At 35.2% G+C, this 22,219-nt stretch overlaps 1 protein-coding gene across 9 annotated transcripts in view; it reads right to left on the minus strand.

Moving 5' to 3' along the window:
• Window positions 1-21,812, minus strand: part of GCN2 (protein kinase family protein) — a 389,262-nt gene extending 367,450 nt beyond the window's left edge. For all 9 annotated transcript variants that reach the window (XR_016364575.1, XR_016364573.1, XR_016364574.1 and 6 more), the window contains exon 1: window positions 21,420-21,812. Coding sequence is in view for 6 of the 9 variants with exons in the window: in XM_089829969.1 (XP_089686095.1) it covers window positions 21,420-21,538 (119 nt within the window). In the remaining 3 variants the exon portion in view is untranslated. The remainder of the gene's footprint in view (window positions 1-21,419) is intronic.
• Between the last annotated feature and the right edge of the window lie 407 nt (window positions 21,813-22,219).

Here is a 22,219-nt window from a genome sequence, read left to right on the forward strand (position 1 = left end):
ACTAAGACAAAAAAATATAATAGAGGATATAAATGTGTTGAAAGGAGTTGTTCTATAGTTAGAGTTTAAATGATGAAGATGCAAGAGTTTAAATGATGAAGATGCATTAGTTTTGTGGAAGACACAAAATATCTACAATCCCCTTCTGTCATGTATTATTGTGCATTGGCACCCCACAAAGATATTAAGCTTCTATAAAAAACAAAAGATGACTATCTCGATTGGCTCGAGCAGTACAAACAACTTTACCAACGATAGGCTGGCAACATAATTGAGATGTTTTGTTTGCCTAACCCCAAAAAACAATGTTACTTAGGTGGATGAGGAACTCTCCAAACAGATAAAAAAGATAGGGTAGTGTAGAGGGATTTGAAAGTTCAAACATAGATAGATAGGGTTGGCAAGGATTATAGATATTGAAAGAGCACCGACAAATTACATACAACATAATGATTATATAGAAGGGATATATCATTAGTAACATAGTTTACAGACTCGGACTCGGAGAGTATTCAGCAAGCCCAGAATTTTCAACCTGGAGAAAACTTGACGGAAACTCAGCAACTTAGAAAGAACTAAAAGTTAAAATCTCTTGCAGAATCATTATTTTTTTGTGAAATTCCATTACAAAATATATTAAATTAAAAATTGACATCTTGGAAGAGAAAATGCATGGTTTAAAACAAAAACAGCATGTGAAAAACACATTTTAACCAGCATTTTACCTGCATTGACAAATGAACCCATGGTTTTTTTTGTCTATAAACACGAGAGTTAAACTCGTGAGTACTCACCCAACACAAAAAAATAGATAGTACTCAGCAACACAGGGAGTATTCAGAAGAATTTGCAAACCATAGTACATATGACGTTCAAATCCACTATAGGCTTACCTAAACAAAAATGTGGAAGCAAAATATTTTCAGTTTAATTTTATAATAAAAAAAAAGTTGTTTTACTACAAATTACGTTTAGCTCAATGAATATTTTTTAAGACAAGTTATGTTCAATTTTAAATTGTAAATAAGAGACAAGTTTAGCAAAGAAGATTTAATTAAAAGAGTCCCCCTTTATTTTATAACAAATCGGGGACATAAGCCGTAAAAAGAGAGTAATGTTTATTTATCCCATATTAGCAAAGCGAGCGTCTGATCTCCTATCGGGGCATTATAAAAGAGACTCAAGAGCTCTCTTTCAGCATGCTGGATGAAATAAGAAACTGATGAAATATTGAAAAATTATTCTTCAGGAATTTGTGAGGACAAAATCCCTCATCAATGAAATTCTCTTCACTGTTGGAAGACAGTCAAGAGGATTTTGTGTGTAATAAAATCAGATGTTTGTGCTGGTTGATATTGGATATTTTCGCAATTACTAGGAAGGGGCTTAATTTCAGGGTTTGAAGGGTGTCTATTGAGTTCTAACTGCTGTTACAAATTGTCCCTCTGCTGGCCGTGCCAATCTGGGCAACGTTGGGAGTTTTGTGAGAGCCACCCAAGGTTGGAGTAGGGCTTTATACGTTCAAAGATTTCATTTGCTATATACATAACTCCAGGAGGGTCATACTGCCACAGAAGGAGCTGTCTATGTTAGGGACTGCTACAGAAGTTTCATATAAGTCTGAAACACCCCGTTAAGGGTGTCGTGCCAGCCAATTAAGGCCCATACCAGGCTTGTAGCTGATTTCTGGGAAGTGAATGAGTCTGTCACAGAATTCTGGGCAATGATTTGGTCTGTAGCTAAGTACCGGACAGCAATGAAAGTCTTGATAATGGGTTCTGGACAGCATTATTTGTAGGCCTTTCCATCGTTATCACTGTTTGCACAGAAAAAGGAAGTTTAAAGGTATGATGTCTGAGTAATCAAGAAATGCAATGTAATGGGTATTGTCTTCAACATTAGAATATAATGTAAACCTGAACATTATTCTTCCAAATTTGGTTGTTATTACTGTCATAGACTTAGTGAATGCAATATACTGTTTTCCTTCATTATTCGTTGATTTGGTATTAATTTACAAACATCAAACTATCAAACAAAGAAACGGTGAAACAAACAGTTACATCTGCATACTAAGAACCAATCAGATTGCAAGCAAATTGCTTGACAAAATTACAGGGAGTAGAAAGGAAAAAGTTGGTCTAGAACAGGGGGTGTTACATCTTCAAAACATTCATGTTTACTATCTTTCATTGTTCAAATTATGTTCAAAATTCAGAGGGCAAGGTGATAAAAGCACATTAAATGAATGACCTTAATGGATGATATCGTGCATTGGTTGCAAAGCCAGATACTCTTGAGAAGGTGAAGTGTGATTGTCAATGGCTCAACAAAACAATTCGAGCAATCCAGGATGAAAACTTTGAAGCGGTAAGAATAAATTTCAGTTTAGTGAAAGAAGAGAAGAGAGCGTGAATTTGGAAATCTTGAGAGAAAAGATGAGGGTTATCTACTTCAAAGACACCAACACTGTAATGTCCCCTGCTAGATTTTAGGCCTATGTTAATCCAAATTTAATATCTATGTCCTACGCTAAATGGATAAAGATATAATGGTTCAGTTTAAGACATTCAAAGTAAGCAGGATTACATCTAATTAGATTATGTTATTTATAAATATTATTAACATACATACCAAATTTATTACTACTTCAACTCAATGAAGGAAGGATTTGGCATGTAACCAAGATGCCTAGAGACCAATTACAGTAGGCTGTCTCAAAGTTCAGAAGTCTAAGCCTGTAACCTATCTTGGAACTTGCCCTCAAGGCTTCCAGAAGGCTGACCCCTACTCTGTCTTGGGACTGATACTATTGTTTAGATTTAGACAAGCCCCTCCTTGGAAACATTATAGCCCCATTTTCTCAGCAGAAATAGTAATAAGGCTGAATATGGTTTTATACATTACTCTGAGAACTCAATATTCCTTGTTCATCTCTTCCTTATCAAGAGTCTCAAAAATATTTTTATATAATCTTTGTTTCCTCTTTGATATCTTACTTACCATACCAGATATATAAAATATAGGCTAATATTTCCCTTGTACACTATATATATATATATATATATAGATATGTCGTGTGTTCACTTATGAGATATAACACACATATATGTATAATTAAGATTGCATATGTGTGTGTGTGTTAATGATAACCATTATTACATTAATACATTTATTATATCTATATTATTTTATATATTTATAGGAGCATATGATGGCCCATTTATCCTTAATAGCGCATATATATAATTCAGATAAGCTACAACCTTACTTGTTACAAAAAGTCATCAAAATGATTTATTTCCTTTCCTATCTCTTCCTCGAAAGACATTGTGGATCAGACTTCCTTCTGGCAGCTCAAGCTCGTAAGCAACTTCACCTATGCGTCGAGTTATGTGATACAAACCGTAAGATCATGGCCTTAGCTTTACTTTACCACTACCTTCAAGGATGATTGTCTATGTGGTTGAAGATGAAGATATACTAGATCACCTACCTCAAAGCTTCTCTCACTTCAATGTCTGTCTGCATACATCTTTTGTTGATTCTAAGCTTGTTGGAGGTTTTCCTTCAAGACCCTCAAAATGTCTTGTCCTTCTCAAAGCAAATCATTTACCCTCAATGCACAACTATCACCCAAAACCATATCTACAAGGGGGGTTCATATCCATAAAGTGCCTTGAAAGGCGCCATCCTGAGGAACATGTGGTAAGTGGTATTATAGCAGTACTCCCCGAGATGTAACCATTTGACCCTCGCCTTGTGTTGAGTTGAAACATAGTTGTAGAGATACCCTTCTAGTCATTTGTTCATAAAAAGAGTTAGATTGCAAAATTGGATATGTGCATTTCAAGATGCTAAAATGATGGAATATGAATCTTGTGCAAAGAGAGTTAGATTGCAAAATTGGATATGTGCATTTCAAGATGCTAAAATGATGGAAGATGAATCTGTAAGAATCTATACTGGTAGGATATCAAATATTGTTGTAGGAATCAAGTCACATTGTGGAACCAAGGAAGAAGATGAGGTTGTATGGAAGATCTTGAAGACTCTAACTCCACCATTCAAAAGCAAGTAGCTCAGATGATTCAGCTACTAATACCCTGCATTAAGGAATTCACCAGAGAAACGTTGCTCAGAAGATTGGAAGCAGCAAAAGTGGATCTGAGACAAATTGGAGAATTAGCAAGAGTAGAGACAGCCTTTAGTGCCCTTAATATGTGGCCATGTCTGTCTAGAAGCGCAAGTACACATGAAGATTTTGCTAGTAGCAACAAAACCAAATCTGATGAAGACAAGAAGATTGAAGAAGGTATAGCACTTCTTGTGAGAAGAGAAAAAGATGGTAAGAATATCTTTAAATGTTAGACATGTAATGAGTTTGGTCATTATGCATCTAGATGTCCTAAAAGAGAGAAAAAGTATAAGGGAAAGTTCAAGCCTAGGAGAGATAGAAATTGCTTGTATGTTAATGATGATGAGGAATCTGATGAAAGAGCTCAAAGTGAAAGTGATGATGAATTAGAATTTGCGGCTATTAAGGAAGATGACCTTGATAGAGAAATTAGAGAAGAAAAAGCTTTAGTTTCCCAAGTTGAAAAGAAGTCAGATTGGATAATTGACAGTGGTTGTTCACATCACATGACTAGTGATATGAATAAGTTTGTTAAGTTCAGGAACTATGATAGAGGTACTGTTAAGGTTGATTACAATGCAGCCTATCATATTACAAGGATTGGATCCATTACTTTAGATGGAAGAACTAATACTGACAATGTTTATTTTGTTGATGGATTGATGCATAATTTTTTGAGTGTTGGACAATTGATGGACAAGGGATATCAATTGCAATTCACAATAAAGACTTGCATTATCAAGGATAAGGATGGTAAGATGATTGGAACTAGGTCCAAAGGTAATGTATTTCGGTTGGATCTTACTGAAATGACATGTTTGGTTGCGAAAGATGACAACAATTGGTTATGGCATAGGAGATTGTGTCATATAAACTTTGATAATATTGTGAAAGTTTGTAGCAAGTTTGCAGTTAGAGACTTGCCTAAGATAACAAAGCCTACTAATGTTGTTTGCAAAAAGTGCATTTTGGCTAAGCAGAAGAAACTATCTTTTCCCAGCAAAAAGTTCACTACGACAGAGAAACTAGAAATTGTTCACACAGATTTGAGTGGTCCTATAAGAACCAAAGGATTCTATAGTGAAAGGTATTTCATGATTTTTGTTGATGATTTCACTAAGATGATGTGGGTAGCATTTCTTAAAGAGAAGTCTGAAGCTTTTGAGAAGTTTAAGATATTTAATAATAGAGTTGAAAATGAATCTGGTGTTAAGATTAAGTGTTTGAGATCAGATAGAGTAGAATTTACCTCTAGAGAGTTTAACATGTTCTTTGAAGAGAATGGAATCAAACGACAATTATCTTCACCCAGAACTCCTGAGCAAAATGGGATTGCAGAAAGAAAGAACAGATTAGTTTCAGAGGTAGCTAAAGCAATGTTGTTCGAAAATAATGTATGCAAGAAATTTTGGAGAGAAGCAATTAATACAGCAGTGTATTGTACACTATGAACAAAGTACAGAGAAGAAAAGGTATGAGCAAGACTCCTTATGAATTATGGTTTGGTCATTCACCATCAGTTAAGTATTTCAGAATTTTTAGAAGCAAATGTTACATTAAGAGAGATGATGATGTTGGTAAGTTTGATCCAAGAAGTGATGAAGGTATGTTTCTTGGCTATTCATTGAAAAGTAAAGCCTACATATGTTTTAATCACAGAACCAAAACTATAGTTGAGTGCGTAAATGTAAAGATTAATGAAAAGTTTGGTACTAAGGAAAAGATGGTAGATTATAATTCTGATGAGGAAGAAGATAATTTTGGAATTGTTAGGAAGGATGTTGAAGTTTTCTTTGAGACTAACAATGATTTGCAAAATGATGTGTTATTTGTTGAGCAAAGAGGAGAACAAAGGCCTGAACAAAGAAATGAGATAATAGTTGAGATGGCAACTCCTACCTCTAACAGCAACATGACAAAGAATCACCCTCCAGAGCAGATAATTGGAAGTAAAGACAAAGGTGTGATGACAAGGAATAAAGTCAATGAGGAATTATGTTTGATTTCTCAAGTTGAATCTACGAGTGCAAATGAAGCATGTAAGGGTGATCATTGGATTCAAGCAATGAAGGAAGAATTAGATCAGAATTTGAAGAATGAGACATGGGAGTTAGTACCTAGACCTAAAGACAAGAATGTGATAGGAAACGGATGGGTATTCAGAAATAAGATAAATGAACAAGGTGAGGTTGTGAGAAACATACTTGTTTGTAAGGGTTACTCACAGCAAGAAGGCATAGACTATGAGGAAACTTATGCCCCTCTAGCCAGAATGGAAGCAATAAGATGTTATTGGCTTATGCAGCAAATAAGAAGTTCAAAGTATATTAGATGGATGTTAAGTCAACTTTCCTGAATGGAGAACTTGAAGAAAAAGTATTCATTAAGCAGCCTAAAGGATTCCCTCTGACAGAAGACAAAAAGATGGTATGTAGACTAAAGAAAGCTCTATATGATCTAATGCAAGTGCCTAAAACCTGGTATGCAAGGTTGGATAAGTATTTGACAAAGCTTGGATTTGTTAAAGGTACGGCAAATGGTAATTTGTATTTCAGAGAAGTTGATAATGGTTTATTCATCATAGTTATATTTGTTGATGACATAATATTTGGAGGTAATGATGAAGAAAGTGATAAATTTGTTGAAGAGATGAAGAATGAATTTGAAATGAGAATGATAGAAGAAATAAAGTTTTTCCTATGGTTGCAAATTGTGCAGAATAGTGATGGTATTTTCATTTCACAAGCTAAGTACTTGAAAGAAGTGTTGAAGAGATTTGGATTGGAAAGTTGTAAGCTTGTTGGTACACTTATGATAACTGGTCACAAGTTATCTAGCAAAGATGAGACACCTGTAGTTGAGCAGAATTATAGATCTATGATTGGAGGATTGCAATATCTGACTCACACCAAACCAGATATAGCAAATGCAGTTGGGATTGTAGCTAGATTTCAAGCTGATCCTAAAGAGTATCATTATGCAGTAGTGAAAAGGATATTTAGATATTTCTAGGGAAAATTTGATTATGGAATATCGTATGATAGATCAAGTAATTTCACTTTATGTGCATATACTGATGTGGATTGGGTAGGCAATATGGATGAAAAAAAGAGCACTAGTGGTGGAGCATTTTTTCTTGGAGAAAGATTGGTTTCTTGGCAAAGAAAGAAACAGGATTGTATCTCACAGAGTACAGCAGAGGCAGAGTATGTAGCAGCAACAAATAACTGTAATCAAGTTATGTGGATGAAGCAGATGCTAAAAGATATTGGGATTGAGTTTATAGAACCTATTATCATATACTGTGATAACACAAGTACAGTGAGTATGTCTAAGAATCTTGTATTGCATTATAAGACTAAGCATATATCCATTAAGAATCATGTCTTAAAAGAGAAGGCAGCAGAAAAAGAGATCAGATTGGAGTATGTGAGCACTAAAGATCAGATTGCAAATATTTTTACGAAGCCCTTACCTAGAGATACATTTGAGTACTTGAGAGTTATGTTTCAGGTTATGCCCCTACCTACTTCAAAGTAGATGATGTAGAGAGTGCATCAGTCCAATAGTACAGAGCACTATTGTTAGACTAGACTAAATGTTGATGCTTCCTATATGGAGGAGTATTTGTGAGCGCTGAGTCATTGAAGATTCTTGGTATCTGGTATTGAACAGTGTCTTTGCTCACTTGAGCTGGTTGAAGAGTTGGAACAAGTATTATCAATTGATATGTTTAACAATTGGTATATTGACATGATGAGGTTTTTGTCATTGATGTCAATAGGGGAGAATATGCATGAAAAACATCTCCTAAGCATTCACTAGGGAGATTTAGAAAGATTCATGTGAGAAGACAGAGGAATATCTCTATGGGGGAGATATGTATGGTAAGTTGTTTGTTGTGAACAACTGTTGCTGATCCTAAGAAGAAGAAGAACAGCAGCAGCAGCAGCAGAGTACTAATTGGTATTCTTGGAACTTAGATGTTTTTCATGTTTTTCATCTATGTTGCCATTAATGCCAAAAGGAGAGATTGTTAGCATGAATGTTGATGATACTACATTAGGGGGAGTATCCTAAGCATTGGAGAGCATTGACATGTTGCATTCATGACTATGTTTGTCATTGATGTCAATATAGCAATAAGTCTATGAAGATTGTCAGAGTAGCAGACAGAGATCTTAGTGGTACGGACAATAATTTAACTGTCTGGTGATGCACGGCTAAGGACATGTTCTACATTGTGTCCTAATGGCGTTGTTAAGTGCGTAGAGCCTAGGTCAAAGATGTATGGAAGTTGTACCTAGTTTACTGAGAGCAATACAAAAACAGTGCTTGAGAACGACATTTTGATGTTTGTTTGATATCTTTCATTTGAGATGTAATGAGAACATGTGCACTCAACCAGTGACATAAGACAGTCATATGGTGACGTAGCCCTAGTATCGCACATGTGAGAAGTTGTATAGATTGTGAGCCAAAAGTGCTATTGTAATTGTGATTTATTTAATTATCTTTTTATAATTAATTAGGAAAGCTTCAAGGCTGACTCAAGGAATTATTTTGAAAATGTGGAATAAAGATGTTTTCCTTGTTTGTAATGTAAGTTGTATGCAAATCAAGTGCAAAAAGGAGCAGAGTGTTTACTAAATGCAAGTAAGCGATCCAAGGGATTATTGGATGCGAATTGTGTGATCTGATTACAAGATTTGAAGGAGCAGAAGTTTGTTTGATAGGTGAGAGATGGAGGAAGGAAGGACATTTCATTTCTGTTATTCTGCAAGGAATAATACGGAGATCATTTGGACAATGGGTTCATTGATCTTAACCTTGAAGATATTTGGGCAATGGGTCCAGCTGTCTTCCACAACTCCTAACAGAGTTGGAATCTCCTAATATGAATTCAAAGTCTCCTAATAGGGACTTATATGTACTAAATGTTGTTATAGACTCTTAACAAGGTCTATCCTCTAACAAGGAATATTTATATTAGTACATCATCTTGTGGGTACCATTCCCATCGAGGTTTCCCCTCTGATCAAGGGTTTCCCTAGTTAACATATCTCGTGTTAATTGTGTATGAGTATCTTGTTGTGGTTTCTGATTATATTGCTCATATGGTTAAAGTTTAATAAGGTTGATAATTGTGATATTAGTTGAATAACTGATTCACTCACCCCCCCCCCCTTCTCAGTTATATTGATGGACTATATATTCTAACAAAAAATGCCAGATAGTGATTTGTAAACCAAGGAGAGAGATGTATGCAATTTGTCCAAAACATAGAAATATATTCTCAACAAAGATGGTGCTCCAGATGTGTTAGGTCTGAAGTAGAGTAATATAGAGAATCGGAATAAGGTGAGGGTTGAATCCCACCGAACTCAAACTAGCCAAGTAGGGTCCCGAAATGGCAAACAATACTAAAGTCCAATAGGAATTTACCGTACAATAAAATAATCCAAAATCAAATAGACAAAACAACTCAACCTCATAGACATATAAACCCTGTCGAGGGAGAAACTATGCCAACAAAGACACGACAAACTCCTACAAAAATTATTAAAATAAAAATGGGTCCAAGATATGCTATATCAATCTGCCCATAAACAAGTTTTAATATATTGTCTATTTTACGACAAGAACATTACCAAGTCCTCTGCTATTTTAGGTATGTTTTAATCCAAATTTAATATTTATGTCCTACGATAAATAGTAAAGATTTAATGGTTCAGTTTAAGACATAAGTAAAGAGAATTATTCATTCATCATATTAGATGAAGTTATTTGTACATATTATTAGCATCCATACCAACCTTATTACTACTTCAACACAATGAAGGAAGGATTAGGTATGTAACCAAGGTGCCTAGAGACCAATTATAGTAGATTCCCTCAAAATTTATAGGTCCAAGGCCGTATCCTATCTTGGGACTTTCCCTCAAGGTTTCTAGGACTCTAACTCCCATCGTGTCTTGGGATAGATAATATTGATTGGATTTAGACAAGCCACTCCGTGTAAACATGATTACCCCTTTCTTCTCAGCAAATATAGTAATAAGATTTAATATGGTTTTACACATATCTCTAAGAACTTATTTATATTCCTCATTCATCTCTTCCTTATGAAGAGTCTCAAACATATTTTTATATAATATTTGCTTCCTCTTTGATATCTTCGTTACCACACCAAATACATAATATAGGTTAATACTATATATGTATATATAGAAATATCTTGTGTGATCACTTATGATATATAGCACTCATCATGTATAATTATGATTACATTAATAGCATGTTTACATATATATAGCACTCATCATGTATAATTATGATTACATTAATAGCATGTTTACATATATATATATATATATATATAGAATCTCTTATTATTAATGAATGCATAAATAACATATATATGTCTGATAATCATGATTACATAAATATATTTATTATATCTAATATTATTTTATATATTTATACAACCATATGATGGCTCCTTACCCTAAATAGCATATATACATATCTAATTCAGATATGCTACAACCTTCCTTCTTGTTATAGAAAGTCGTCTAAAGGATTTATTCCCTTTCCTATCTCTTCCTTGTAGAGTCTTAGTTACAAATAGTTATTTCTGACTCTCTTTCTTATTATTCCACAATCAATGATCCCTAGAAATGAATTTGAACGCCAAACTATATCTTACAATATGGAATGATAAGTTGCATCCAAAGGATACTCCCAACATCACCTCCATTCAAAAGCTAAACTCGATATTGGTTACCATGACTAATGACTTCCTTACTAATAATTAAAGATTATTAATCTTGTTGAGTAATCAACATCATTAACATTATTAACAAAGGGTGAGTGAATAGCCGAGTTGGTGTGAAGGCGAGTCGTGAGGCGTAGTGTTAGGCTAATGATCCCGGTGCTACGCATCAACTCCGGTTCGAGTCACACTAGGTTACCACAAACCCTTTTGAGCCAATAGTGGCATGTTGTGATGGTTAAGTTGTTGAGTTGTTAGCCTTGCCATCAAGGTTCAAATCTAATGGGGATGAGGTCTCCCATTTGTGGCCTCACTGGTTCATAGCTCCAGGTCAAAGCGTTTACCCCTCTTTAAAAACCATTAACATTATTAACAAGATCATTACACACAGCAGTATATTTAATGATCTCATGCTTTGCTTGGATCTTGTTTAATCATATGGTAGAAGCATCTTATTCCCATGAATATTCTTAGAAAAGGATATGAACATGTGATGGTGGGATATAAACTCAATAGTTTTGTGGAAGGCTTTAGAAACCTTCAATCAAATGTTCTTGGCAACTTTTAGCTCAAAGTGCTCTGGTAGATATATGACCAGAGATAAAAGTAACTTAGTAAAGCAAGTTATGAAAAAACTTCAAGAATGTGAATGCCCAGAGGTGGCATGTTAACTGTTTTACCAAAAGCTTTGATGAGCTTCACATCTCAAAGAATCGAATTCAATGATTGCAGACCACACACTATGCATATTTGTTGAAAGGCCTTTGTAAAATTTCAATCAAGTGTAAGCGGCTAATTCAAAAGCCGACTTCACAGTCATAGCCGCCATCCTATCCTTGTCCGCAGGTTTCTACAAAGCCAGGCATAGGAGTTGTGCACAAAGCAACCAGGAACAAGCAATTTTAAAGTGATTGTATTGATACTGGTTCCAAAACTTTCACTGAATCCACAGCTGATATATGATTCATTACTAGATGATCTTCTATTGGGATTGGTGCAAGCAAGGCCAATAGAGCATTTATCATTTCACAATGCAAAACCATTGAGAAAACAAGTGAGCTGCTTGACAGAATTCCTCAAAGAAATGTCATCCCAAAGAATGGAACAAAGTGATCACAGGCGGCACACATAAATTATTTGATAAAATACCCAAAATGGTGAAGTATGGAGTGATTGTCAGATAAGGATATGGAGCTGCAGTCAAAGTTACCCTTGTAAATCAGTGATATATTTGAGAAAATGAGGAGATCTCATCTCAAAGAGTGGAATGAAGGTTTTACTCAACATGCCCAAATTGATAAATGAATGAAATATGCAGGTTATACAAAAAATGGATTTGCTGATAACGTATTAGAAACTTCAATGAAGAGATCATTGATAGGTGAAAAAGTTCAAGGTCGCATTCCACCACCTTTTTCCAGTATCCAAATTGTGGCAGCGACACTTTGTTTGATTACACAACTCCGAGATGGCCTAATGGAATGCAATGATAGCACTGGGATATTGTTGAAGAAGGATTAAAATTGGTACAGCTTCTATAAGCCACAACCCCCAAGCCGTTGACAACATCCTCCCAGCTTGCATTTTAAAAAAAGAAGTGGAAATTACTTGGTATAATGCCGATACAAAGTGGAATCAGAGATATCGCAGTCAGTATTTAAAAGAGCTCCTCATATCGTTAAATGCAATAATTGATATTTGTGGCAGGAGGAAAATCATGTGAGTTGATGAGATTATAGACTTTGAAGAGAATGTAATTCACAATTGTAAAAATCCTTTCAGCCTGTGTTAAGATGGGGACTTTGAAATTGAGTGTGCTTATTCATCAGAAAATCCAAAAATGAACTTCTGCCAATGATCAGAGTTGCGAATATGATGACAGCCATGCATAGAAAATGTAGAGTTATGAACCATGTGACCAAGCTATTTCATAGAATGCTTTCAACGGATGTCTTTGCAGGGAATAAAGTGAAACAATTACAACTCAGGCACAAAATGAATTGTACCCGAAGAATTTGAATGCTGAATGACAAAGAATTGTAAAAACTTGTATGGATTTGGAATAAATGTGAATCATCGAGGGGGAAATTTGTTTTGACGAATTAAGTACTTCTTTCATCTGAGTAGGAATGATCTTACCTTCTGATTCAATGATGATATTAAAGTTTCTTATTGGAAAATGGAATTGGTTAAAAACATTTTATGGAAACTCCCAAGCATGGAAATTTGGCAGGTTTGATACTAAATTCCACAACCTTTGCTAGTTTCTTAGCTGCCTGAACCATGATGGGAACCTTCACACAACGCATGAATGTAGATGGGCAAATGCATAGTTTTGAAGGTGTCAAAGAAGAATATGTTTGCTAACAAGAAAAGTTGGAAAATGTCATTAAGAGAGCAAGAATTGAAAAGCTAGAAAGATATCATTGTCAAGTTATTGGAATTAGAATTGTTGCTGTCACATTTTTGTCTTTGAGCATTCTCAATGCATGCTAAAAAATTCAATCTTGTTACAGTCTTTTGGAGGGATCCTGGAATATGTTAATTTCAAAACAAGGATATAAATTTTATATTTTTTCTTTACTAATGATCAGATGATTGTATAAGTACAAATGAAGCAGAAAAAGATGGTCACCGGTCACAATTATAGTGAATGTACTTGAAAATAAAGTTCCGGGTAGATCAGTAACAAGAAAATAAAGAAAAGACTCGGTGGTTGTCATCAAGATTGAAATTATTCAACTTTCTTCCCAGAATGTCCAAGTTTTGAGTTACATTTTGATTAATTTTGTCAAGGTTAAGCATCTCTTTTTGCGCAAAATTATGACCTTAACTATCTCTCCAAAACGCGTAAAAGTAAGTTATTTATGAACTTAGAACGAGGTAGCTTTTAAGTAAAGCCTATACATACAAGGCATATTGTAATGTAAATGGGTGACGGGGGAACTTTTTGGCAAAGGAAAAACTCTGTAGAAGTTTACAGAGAAACATTTATTGACTTTGATTCCATATTATGTAGAATGGATTTGAGTTTGTATGTTCTCAAAAGATAACAAAGGGTGCATTTGTTCATATGTCCAAATGTTCTTCTGAGTTATGATCACTAAATTCTTGTATGTTAAATTAGTGATTCTTTGATCCATTTATGTAGATCATTAATATTTTATGTAATTGGTGCGGTGAAAAACATTCATGTCCTGGTATCTTCATGTGAATTAGGATAGTGTATATTATCATATGTCAGGGTCTGCTATCCATTTTCTGCCATCTTTGCATTTTGTGCTAAATATCCCCTTTGTAATCATTATCCATTCTGAAATCTCTTTTGGTATTCATATGTCTATCAGTGGGGTTTATTTTGCTTGTATTACTATACTTTTATGCTTTCTCCTTTATGTACTTTCAAGTTAAAAGTCCACAAAAATCCTTGATACCCACATCATACAAGGGGCTGCCCCTCTCAAACGCAGAGGAAAATTGCAATTACATAGTGATCCAATTGCACTCTCTCCAACTGTTGGCACAGTTCTCACTGCCTACAAGGTCAGGTAGGGTCATTTTTGAACAAGCACTTGTAGGGACAACACTGTTTACCAGCAAGCGAAGACATCAATAATAGATACAACAGTTATATAACATTGTTCAGATTTGTCATGAAGGAGAAATCAATTAGTAGATCTAATATGTTGATTTATATATCTAATGACTCCAGACACTGCACATGCATTCAACATATAGTCCAAGGTGACACTAATATTATGGCTAGAGACATTGTTTGCAGCAAGTGCTTAAACCTCCAAACCTATTGAGGATTGCTATATATATATATATATTGTAACTATTTTTTTTATAATTTTTTTATTACTATTATTTATTAAATCTTCTTTCAAAAAGGGGACATCACAAACATCATCAAGAGAAGGTAGATGAAAAGCATTGTACCATTCAAGACCTTCTAGGCACTTGCCAGAACAATGCACTTGATTGGGAGATAAAGATAGATTTATTAATGTCCAATGAAAGACCAACAAGTTATTACGAAGTAATTGGAAAATATTTGCTTGTTATTAACAGTGATCAAGAAATCAATTTATGCAAGAGATTGAACGATGTTTCTTTCAAAAGAAATTGTAAAGAATAGAAACATTCTATTCTAAAAATAGAAAACTAAATATTAGAAACATTCTAATATTTATAGAAGATTACAATAGATAACCATTAGATATTAAACGGAGATAATAAAAACTATCTATTATCATAATACTCTCCCTCAATGGTTAATCTATCCAGAGTACGAAGCTGTAAAAAAGCATAAAAGACAGATTTTGTCTGCTCGAGGTGCTCCATGTTGTTCGCTGTGGGCTGCAAACCAGATTGCTTAGATAGGGCAGCGAAGTGATTCCGACATTCAACCTTCATGTGCCCAAACTTGTGGCAATAGTTGCATCGAATGTTTTTCTTTTGGGAGCCTTCTGAATCTGGAGCAGAGGATGTCTGCTAAGAAGACTGTTGATAGTACGTTGGACAATGCTCCAAAACTTTGCAGATGAGCATAACACTCCAAAACAAACCACAAAAGCCATGATTTTTAGAAGAAAATCAAAAAAACTGAACACAATTTTTGGGGTGAAAAATCAATCAAAACCCAACATGATTTTTGAGGTGAAAAATCATTCAAAACCTAAATACAAAGCTTCATTTTTGTGGACAAACGGTAAAACCCAACAGAAAATTTTTGAGGAAAAAATTACAAACCCAATAGAAGGAATCCCACACAACTTTGTGAATTACAGAATCAGAAATTTTTAATGGAAAATTTATAGAAACCCATAAGAAAAGAAAAATTATGAAAACCCACCAGAATTTTTAAGGGAGGCAAAATACAAGACTTTGCATGGTAAAGCAGCACATACAAACAACATGCAAGTACATGCAACCCTCAAAAAGTAGAGACCCAGAAAATTTGGAGGATGACCCAGAATAGAGCTCGAAAAACCCAAAAAGAATGTTGTTGGTTTCTGGATCTACTGGCTTGAAAATTGAGGCAAGAAAATCGAGGTACCCAGAAAAAAATGAACGACAACCCAATTGAGCTCTCGAAAAACCCACCAAGAATCATTAAAAAAATCGAATCCAGTACAGAAAATTAGGGTTTCGAGCAAAAACACCCCTGGCTGCAAGAAACCCAATAAAATGGCGTTTTTGCAAAAAAATGTAGTAATTGGGCGCAGATCTGATGCCAGCAAAAAAAATTCACTGGAAGATGAATGGCCGTTGCAGAAAAACCCTAGCTCAAACCTAGGGATTTTCAAGAATTTCTCAAAAAAAAGGAAACCCTAGACAAGCTTTAGACAAAAATCTCAGAAATAATTTCGAAAAATCTTAGCAAATGATTTCAAAGAAATTATAATTTTTTTGAAAAAAATTGAAGTATTGGCTCTGATACCATATTATGAAGTAATTTGAAAATATTTGCTTGTTATTAATAGTGATGAAGAGATCAATTTATACAAGAGACTGAACGATGTTTCCTTAAGAAACAATCATAAAGAATAAAAACATTCTATTCTAGAAATAGAAAACTAAATATTAGAAACATTCTAATATTTACAAAAGATTACAATAGATAACCATTAGATATTAAACAGAGATAATAGAAACTATCTATTATTGTAACACAAGTGGGTTCAAAGGACTATAACAACCGGCAAAAGAAAAGCTAACACCTGGACCACCAAATGGTGTCCAGTGAAAGAAAACATAACAATAACAAAGAAAACTGAGACGAGGAACTAAGTTGCCCCACTAGCTGGTCCAAGAAACTAGGAAGAAGTTGAGAATCAAAGGATAGGCTGCAAGGAGGGAGGGGACACCAACACACTGTCAACCTCTAGGTGAGAGAGGACAAGGCACCTCTAATCAATGTAACCAAAGAAGAAGGGGAGATACTAAGGCTCCTTGAACAAACAGTAAAACCTCCCTCTGATCTCAAAGAAAACAGGACAACAAAAAATGAAATAAAACTCGGCCTCGAACACCCCCATAGCATATAATTTACACATCATATCCTCCCTCTGTAAGTGATGCTCGGACTGAATACGAAGTTTGTACAAACCAACCTTGAAGGAACCAAGAGCAACCTGGAGTGCATGGGGCCAGCTACGAGAAAGATAAGAGGGGCGAGCAATGACCCCATCTCAAAACTCCAAGAAGTGCTCAACGTAGAAGGTTATCCTCAAACTCAAACGCCCCGGGGGTTGACCCAAGTGGTGCGAATGTATTGTTTGTAAATATCCATCTTGATATGTCTATTCAACTCCTAACGAGGGGGCAACTAATGGGTTGAGGTATCGAAAGAGTACTTATACAGAGGAAGACGGTCAATGTCAAACCCGACAGACCTCAAACGGGTGGAAGCCTTAGCAAACCAACAATGGGACTTCCCCGTGGGGTCTGACCAAGCAATATGCACTAAGGAGCAGTAAGCAAGGTAGGTAAACCTGTGATGAACCTCTAAGGAATCCGCAAAACACTGTAGATGATGAAGGAACCATACCAAATCAAAGATAGTACTAAGTATAAACAAATGAACCCCAAAGTAGGCTTGGACAATACTATGCAATGTAGTTTACCACCAATGGATAATGCGTCGAAGAAAGAGCGTTTGAACCCGCTCCACCAAGGCCCAATCAATCTCCAAGAAGGAAGGCCCCTACACCACAGACCCATAGAGCACCATCGGTTGAATCAAAGTATCCATAAGAATCAACTTGGATGTTGTGTCCTGAAAGTGATGTTTGAAACATTTTCTCTCAACAAGGGCCAAAGGACCATACCCTTTATTGAAGCAGAGCGGGAGCGCAAGTCTCATACTAAAATGAGAGCAAAAGAAGTTGACCCTAGGTATGTATAGGACAAGAAGATCTCAATCTTAAAACCCTGGAAGAAGAAATGGAGGTGAGAAGTTTTGAGGCAATTGAAGACCATCACCTTGGTCTTCTACATGTTCACTGTGAGTTGTTGTAAGTCGCAAAAAGAAGCCAATCCCATAAGAAGTCTTTGCGGCCCCTTTAGGGAGGAGGTAGGAGAACCGCATCGTCCACAAAAAAGCAAGGTATGTATCAAAACCTAATGCAAGGAACAGTCATTCAACGAAAGGGAGTGTGTTTGTAGGTAAGTCTCTAGCTCATCTATGTAAAGCCCAAAGAGTGTGGGAGAGAGTGCAACCTTGTTTCACCCCAATGGTGCTTTGAATAACCTCAAAAAGCCCCTATGAGGTCCTAATGCAACCAACAGTAGACTCATAGAGTCTCATGATGGCCACCAAAAGTGTCATAGAAAACCCAATGTCCCAAGATATGTATCAAAGGCCTTGCGGAAATCCACAAAGCAGTAATAAACCTTCGAGGAGCGATGTCACAACTCCCCGATGACTGGCCTAAGAGTCATGGTCTGATATCTGAAAGTATGGACAAAAGCATGCCTACAGTCTAGCTTGAATCTATCTCTGATCCTACTCTCGCAAAAGAATAGCATGTAGTACCATAGCGTAGAGTTTGGAAAACGTGTGCACAATCACAATGGTTCTATAGTTGTTGGGGTCAGAAGTAGACCCGTCCTTGTGAATCAGATGAATTATGTGTCTACACCAAGAGGAGGGGAACCCAGTGCAAACCACTCTATTAAGCAACTCTACAAGGAAGACTCTTGCCACATGTATTGCTAAGGTGGATGTTGTTGTGTCGAAGATCTAGAGTGCACCAAGTGTCACAACAGAAGAGCTTGATGAAATTGTGTCTATAGGTTCGTTGAATTATGAAAAGAGAAAAATTCAAAGCAAGAATTGATGTGAGCCCATGTAGCACCGAATTTTCTTATTAGTTCCAAGATAAGTGTTTCATTTTGATTGGCCTATTGATTGTTACCTTTTGCTAATAGTTTCCACCTAAGAATTTTTCTGTTGACTCTCAAAAGCAATTTAATTTCTTATTGGCCCACAAGGTGGTGCTTTGCTGTAATTCAATTAGCATTTAATATTTGTTAATGTAGTTGTGGAAATCCTAATTAGAGTTTTGATGGATAAATATTGATCATTGATTTTGATTTAATCTTGACCATTCATTGTACTCAAGCTCTCTATATAAGGTTTGCTCTCCTCATTTGTAAGGAAGATTGCTAGAGAATTGTTGCTAATATACCATCAAAATTGCTCTTTATTCACTGTTGCCTAAGCATGGAGAATACTTGCAACTTTTTGGAGTGTTGCATGGTTTATGCATTCCTTAGTTTAGAATTTGCTTAACTGTTCAAGTTAGAATTTTCTTTGAGTAATTTAGTTGAAAGAAAGCAATTGCGAATCAATCTTTGTTGAACTCGTGTGATCCATATCTCTCGGATGTTCACAGCGCAGATTGTGAACAGCAGAGCACCTTTATTTTGAACTTAAATTTCTGATCCATATCAAGGCAACACATATAAGCTTCAGACGCAGTCACCGTGGAAGGAATTTCAGTACTGGAAGACATTGGAATTGGCAGATTACATCATTGATATCAACTAGGGTTTGTCAAGTGATTGGTATGTGGCATATTAACCCCCATTGTTTCCCGAGAGAAATTGCAGCAATACAAACAAGCTTGCATTAAGCATATGTCTGATTATAATAAAGCTTCTAGGGTGTTGCAGTTTCTTTGAAAATTCTACTGTTTCAATTCACTGCAAATTTAAAGTAATGCATGCATAAAATTACCTATGATCTGAAACAAAATTATTGAAAATGTTCAATTTTTAATAAATCTGATTCTGAGCAAGAGATATTTCAGATTTTGTGAATAAATATTTGGTATCAAATAAAAGGAGCTTCCCCTCACAATCTGAAGAGATCTTGCCTTATATGTCATCTGTTTGTTAAAATGCTACCAAATTTTAACATGACAAAACTAGACACTGAATTCAACTTCAGTAGCGTTTTTGCAACCTCTTCTCCAAGACTAACATCATTTCAGAGTGCTGCTTTTGCTTTGTAGATACCCTAACTTTGTTCTAACAGTCTACAAAGCTACATGTTACAATAGATGGTAAAAATTTTAACGTATACTTTAAGTATTTGAAGGTTGCTATCCTTTGAACATACTATGGAATCAGTTTAAATTTAAGGTAGCCTGAATCCCAGCCCAAGTCCTGTCAATAGTTTATCTTGACTGATTAGTTTGAAAATTAAGGACAGCTGACACATAAGCTGTAACAAAATATCAAGAGAGTTGACTGCACACATGGAGTTGTGTTTAGGGACTCCTCCTTTTATTAAATATCACCTGCACTGAATCTTCAAGAGCATATCTATTTACATGTGCTTGTGTTTATGGATTAGTCTGCATATTACATCTCGACAGTGCAAATTGTCAAGAGAGCAGCTATTTAAATGCATTTGTATTCGGGAATTAGTTTTCAGCCTACATATAAGTCAAACCAAAATATCAAGAGAATGGCAACTTACAAGGATCTGTGTTTAGTGATAAGCTTCCAGCTGATATATCAGTTGAACCAAGATGTCAGTATAATTGCCACATACGCGGATATGGATCGAGTGACATTCACAGCTTAAACCTCACTTGCGCCAAAATGTCAAGATTGTTGACCATTTACACGGACTAGTGTTTGGGAATAAGTTTGCATTTTACATCTCAGCTGCATCTAAATGTTGAGAGAATGACTGCTTATCATTTTTCTTGACATTTTTATTAGTGAATGGTAAGTTTTTACAGTCAACGAATTCAACTGTTAGAACTTATGGTAAAAAATTGCAGTGCTAAATTTTTGGATCAACAGTTCGTATCACCCAACTTTTTTCCAGCAACTCATATAATTCTTCTTAGTTTTGTAATTACAGTCGAATATGGCCGGCTTTAATTTCTTTAGAGTTTTCCACTGCATTTAATTTCTTTAGAGCCTTTTCACTGTATTTTATTCTTTATCACCTAAATGTTTATAGATTGGCTACTTAACATTTTTCTTCATCCTTCTTTAATTGTGAGCGTTAAGTTTTCACGGTGCATGAATTCAATTGTTCGAGTTCCTTCAAAACTGTGTCAGATTTTTACAACAATTTTTTTTCCAGAAGCTCTTCAATTCTTCTTATTTTGGAAATTACAGTCGGATATGTTTGTCTTTAATTTCTTTACAGTCTCTCTGTAATTTGACGAGGTTTCACTAGAAACTCCCTCTCCGTACTTTCCATCTGCCCACATCAAAATCCAAAACAAATCAAATTAAACTACCCTAATATCCATTCACTTCTCTAGCTACATGTTTTTCGTCTGTCCAATTCACTGCTAGACATTACAAATATATACCATAACATCAAAAAATGGCGGGAACAGTAAATTAAATTTGTAAACTTAAAATTCTTAGGGTTTTAGCGTTCTAGTGACATACAACGCAGAAAATTAAATGTCTATCAATTACCAGGAAAATTAAAACAAAAACAAAGCAAATATTTATCATTACAGCGCAGTGATCTCTTCTGCAAGCAGATCGCTGTCTTCTTCAGCAACATGATCTTTGACGGGACTTGGGCCTTTGTTTTTGTTGCCACTGTGCTTCTTCCGTCTGCTGCCTTTGCCCATAGCATGTAACCTTACTGGATGTTGTTATCGTTCTTCTCGATTGCGCTTATCCTTGTGATTGCGTAGAATTTTGAGATATTTTGGATCTGAAAAGTCTGCTTACAATTTGTTCAAGGCAGGCAGCTTCATCCTCTATGATCGTATAAATTCAGAGTTTATTTGACTACGCGTGAGGGAATTGATATCCTAAGGAATTTTGTTATCCGTAATTCGATTATATTTTGTCATAGCTGTAATTTAAAGAATATTTTATTGGGTACAAAAATCAAGCGATAGGTGTAGAATGGTGAACACTAGACAACATTTAGTTGGTGTTTGTGTTCATTGGGTTCTGTTTTATATTTGTTTATGAAATTACATAAGTAAGATGTGACATTGTAAATGATTATTGTATAGATATTTTGACATAAGTTTAAAATAAGGATTCAAAGTGTCAAAGTCTTTGTCTAAGTATAGTTTTTGCATATGACAAGTAGCAATTTAGATAATGTTTTATACATTAGATATAGAATAGGATAAAGTATGTTGTGCAATTTTTCATTGCATTTCAAAAATAGTTTACATTAGCAAAGTATCGACTCAATCATGTTATACAACTTGATAGAGCAAAAGTATGCTTCATAGCATATCAATGCATATACATTATTTCATTATACATATATGACACAAAGAGTGTACTTA

The sequence above is a fragment of the Cupressus sempervirens genome, chromosome 5 (genome assembly GCF_028749045.1).
Source record: "Cupressus sempervirens isolate cs-2001-9-10 chromosome 5, ASM2874904v1, whole genome shotgun sequence".
In the NCBI taxonomy this organism is placed as follows: domain Eukaryota; kingdom Viridiplantae; phylum Streptophyta; class Pinopsida; order Cupressales; family Cupressaceae; genus Cupressus; species Cupressus sempervirens.